The following is a 4,106-nucleotide window of genomic DNA, read 5'->3' on the forward strand; positions in this document are numbered from 1 at the left end:
GAGACTGACAGCGGTCCGTCCCCGCCCCTTCCTGTTTGCTGCAGCGAGGTCCTTCTCGCTAAAGAGGGCGGCTGCTAAGGTCAGGCTGAGATGTGACGACCCCTAAAGATGATGTCGCCTTACATCAAACTTCCCGTTTTAAATGCAGAGCTCTGATTGGTCACCTGCTGTTTGACCAATCCCCAGCATTCAGGCTAAGGAGCATCAAGCTAACGGGCAGCTCAGAACCGTTCTGCTGGTCCTCCAGCCGTTGGGGACCTTTCCATGTTGGAGTCCGGTCAGAAGCGAAGCAGCTTGGCTGTGAACCCGGCGTTGGACCAGCAGTTATCCGGATGACCTCTGCTCCACTTTCACTCAGCTTCTCCACACTGGCAGTGGTGGGCACTGCTAGCTAAACAGATAGCTGCGCTAACCATTATCATTACTTCTGCTAATGCTAAGCTGCTACGCAAACAAAGTATTTAGCAGAAGCTAATGCTAAAGTGCTAACTTGAATAAAAAGCACAAATTACATGTTCTATAATGCCCTTAAATATTGTCTTTATGTTTGTATCTTGTTCTGTTGTGTCCATGTTTAGCTTTGCTTCTGTATGTTTCTTGTTTTAAATGAAGTTATCAGAAAGGGAAAGATGGTGACTAGGAGTGAATCTGCTGCTGTTTATCCAGAAAAGCCCATTGAGGTGAAGCTAAGTGTGCTAAACATTTTGAAAGTTAGAATAAACACCAAGATGTTAAACTACAGTTTGTGCAAAGTGGACTGATTTTTTTTGTGGGTGACAAATTAAATTCAACAATCAAATGAATGGGGCCCATCCAGCGCCCGGGGTTCATACAGAGGGCGACTTTTAATTTTAATCTGGGTAAAATTATTTCTGACATTAATATTATAATTATTACAAAGGAAAATGTAAAGTACAACACAAAGTAATCATGTTTGATAAGTAGAACCATATTTATCCAGAGATTTTTAGTGAAAAGTAATCTTATTACTTGGCAAAACATAGCCAGCGTTTTGAAAGAAAGCGATCCAAATCCTGTTTCCAGAGCTAACGATAAACAATGTGCTTTTCTCTCCATAAAGCAAACGTCCAAAACTCAGCCAACAATAAACACCAGCTTTACTTTTTAACAATGTTCTTAGCTTTTGACGCACATGACAACACGTTTGGACACACCTGCACCAAACAAAAAACTAGCTCTGCTGTGAAGCGCATTAACATGTTAGCATAAGTGTGCCCACCACTGTAAACTGGAGACGTTTCGGGTCTCTGGAGGTCAGGCGGGTCGGACTGGACATGCAGAACAGGCACATTAACAGAACCATCGCCTCAGATCCGCCACAGAAACACAAAGAGCCACAGACGGAGACGGAGGAACCGCAAACACAAGCTGGGAACCGGACAGGATGGGAACGGACGCACACGCAAACGACAGCACTGGCACATCACAGCTGCTACTTCCTCTCACTGCTCCTCCCTCAATCCTGCAAAGCCTTCTGGGATGTGGAGTTCCCAAAGTTAGCGCACGAACATGGACCTGCAAACCAAATAAAACATGCACCATCAATAATTACATGAAGCTGTGAAGGTGGTGGTGTGTTCACCGCGCGCCTCAGTCTCAGTCCAGAACCAGCGGACCGGTTCCACTGGTTCTGAACGGGTTTCATCCTCCGGCCTCCAGGTGGCAGCGTGAGCTCAGGGCTGCAGGTGTGAAACCAAACATGGCTTCAATAAACACAAAGAAAACGAGATGTTCATCCAGGAAGCAGAACGGATCCGTCAGCGGGGCCAGAGTCATCCCAGCACCAGAACGAGCAGAACCGGAGGACGGGTCCGATGGAAGAGAGCGACGGATGGATCAGCCTCCAGAACGCTCCGGGTTTGGCGCCGACCCTCCGTCAGGTCAGACGCCTTCGTCCCAGAGTCCACGCTCAGAGGAAAGCGGATCCGGTGGATCAGAACAGAACCGGTGGCCCGTTTCCCCGGCTGAAGAGGATCGGACCAGCAGACCGCTCGCAGATGGAGGATGGAGTTAGATCACAACATCGTTGTAGCTCACGTACTTGGTCTTCGTCGCTGGACCTGCGGACGAAAAGAGACGCCATGACTACCAGGAGCCTGACAGGGGCGACTGCAGTTCAGAGGTCAGAGGTCAGGTACTTATCCCCGTCATTCAGTGAGATCCTGAGAGTCTGGTTTAGGTTGATAAATCATCTCAAACCTCCTTCCACCATTAATGTTCACTGGGTCAGAAGTTCTGACCCAAAACCAAAACCGTTCCAGATTCAGTTGGTTCTGATTCAGAACCGACTGAATCTGGAACCCCTGAACGATGGGGCCCTGAGCGATGGGACTATGAACGATGGGACTCTTTATCCTGAACGATGGGATTCTTTACCCTGAACGATGGGACTCTTTACCCTGAATGATGGGACTCTTTACCCTGAACGATGGGGCCCTGAGCGATGGGACTCTTTGCTCTGAACAATGGGACCCTGAGCGATGGAACCCTTTACCCTGAACGATGGGACTCTTTACCCTGAACGATGGGACTCTACCCTGAACGATTTGACCCTGAGCGATGGGACCCTGAACGATGGGACTATGAACGATGGGACTCTTTACCCTGAACGATTTGACCCTGAGCGATGGGACCCTGAAAGATGGGACTCTACCCTGAACGATGGGACTCTTTACTCTGAACGATGGGACTTTTTACCCTGAACAATGGGACTCTTTACCCTGAACAATGGGACCCTGAACGACGGGTCTCTGAATGATGGGACTATGAACGATGGGACTCTTTGCCCTGAAGGATGGGACCCTGAGCGATGGGACTCTTTGCCCTGAACGATGGGACCCTGAGCGATGGGACCCTGAGCGATGGGACTCTTTGCCCTGAACGATGGGACCCTGAGCGATGGGACCCTGAGCGATGGGACTCTTTACCCTGAACGATGGGGCCCTGAGCGATGGGACTCTACCCTGAACGATTTGACCCTGAGCGATGGGACTCTTTAGTGCAGAGCTGCTGTTGGTGAACTCGGTGAATCAGATTCATGCAAACATTCAGACTGAATGTTGAAATCAAAGTTTTAGCTTCAGGGTGTGAAAACTTCTGCTGCAGATTTTTGTTTAATTTTATAAATTATCACATTATGGTGGAAAAGATGTGAAATAATCCATCATGATCTCATTGTAGACGTAGATATTCTGCTGTAGATCAGATTCATGAATGTCTAAATCCATCCTGACCTCCTGCTGGTTGAGGTTTGTCGTTTCCCCAGTTTGTTTGGTTTCTGTGCTCAGTGTGAGCTAAACGGGGTGAAAAAAGATGTCTGCTTCTTTAATTGGGTCTGAACAGAACCAAACCAGAACCAGGAGCGACCCGTTGGGCCATGCAGCATGCAGGCCGGGCCATGCTGAAACCAGAGCCACCTGGTTTGTTCTCCTTCTGGCTTCAGCGTTCCTCCGGTGACGAAGCGCTCAGAGCTAAACGGAGAATTAAAGCCCTGACTTCCTGTTTCCCTCTGGACTCAACATGATGTGACGCACAGTCCAGTTTCTTCTTCCACCATGAGGAGGACGGCGACGGTAGGGGGCGCCGTTGGAACGTTACCATTTAGTCCGTCACAGGAGAAGCAGGAATGGAGGGTTCATTATTCAAAATTATATTTTCATCGCATTATTCAATTATTACATGTCAGAGTGAAAATAAATATTTAGTCAGTAAGCTAGTTAGCAGGCTAAATAGTTAACTAGCTTAGAGCTAAACAGTTAGCTATTTAGTTTATACTAAAGTAAAAACTTATTATTCTAAGTTTAGAATAATATTTAGCTCCAAATTAAATTAAGTATTTAATGCCATGCTAAGTATTTGGAGTATGAGCTCCAAGTGATTAGCAAGCTAAATGTTTAGCTCCATTCTAAAAATTTTGTCTTTTAATATTTAGTTTGGAGTTAAATATGTTGCTGATCAACCAAACATTTAGCTCCCCAAATAAACATTTTGCTTGCTAAATACTTAGATGAGACTGGAGAGACTTTAAAATGTATAAATAACTGAATAAAATGAACCTCGTTTTCTTTCTCTTATGACAAACTAAA

General features: G+C 46.5%; 1 protein-coding gene across 1 annotated transcript in view; it reads right to left on the reverse strand.

Moving 5' to 3' along the window:
• Positions 1 to 141: 141 nt before the first annotated feature.
• grm7 (glutamate metabotropic receptor 7) overlaps positions 142 to 4,106 on the reverse strand; it is a 132,956-nt gene continuing 128,991 nt past the window's right edge. Inside the window, exon 10 of the mRNA XM_015043429.1 lies at positions 142 to 2,081. Within this exon, the coding sequence (XP_014898915.1) occupies positions 2,032 to 2,081 (50 nt within the window). The 3' untranslated portion in view covers positions 142 to 2,031. The remainder of the gene's footprint in view (positions 2,082 to 4,106) is intronic.

Source organism: Poecilia latipinna, unplaced genomic scaffold, assembly GCF_001443285.1.
Source record: "Poecilia latipinna isolate Pla-1442-1.1 unplaced genomic scaffold, P_latipinna-1.0 Scaffold631, whole genome shotgun sequence".
Lineage (NCBI taxonomy): Eukaryota > Metazoa > Chordata > Actinopteri > Cyprinodontiformes > Poeciliidae > Poecilia > Poecilia latipinna.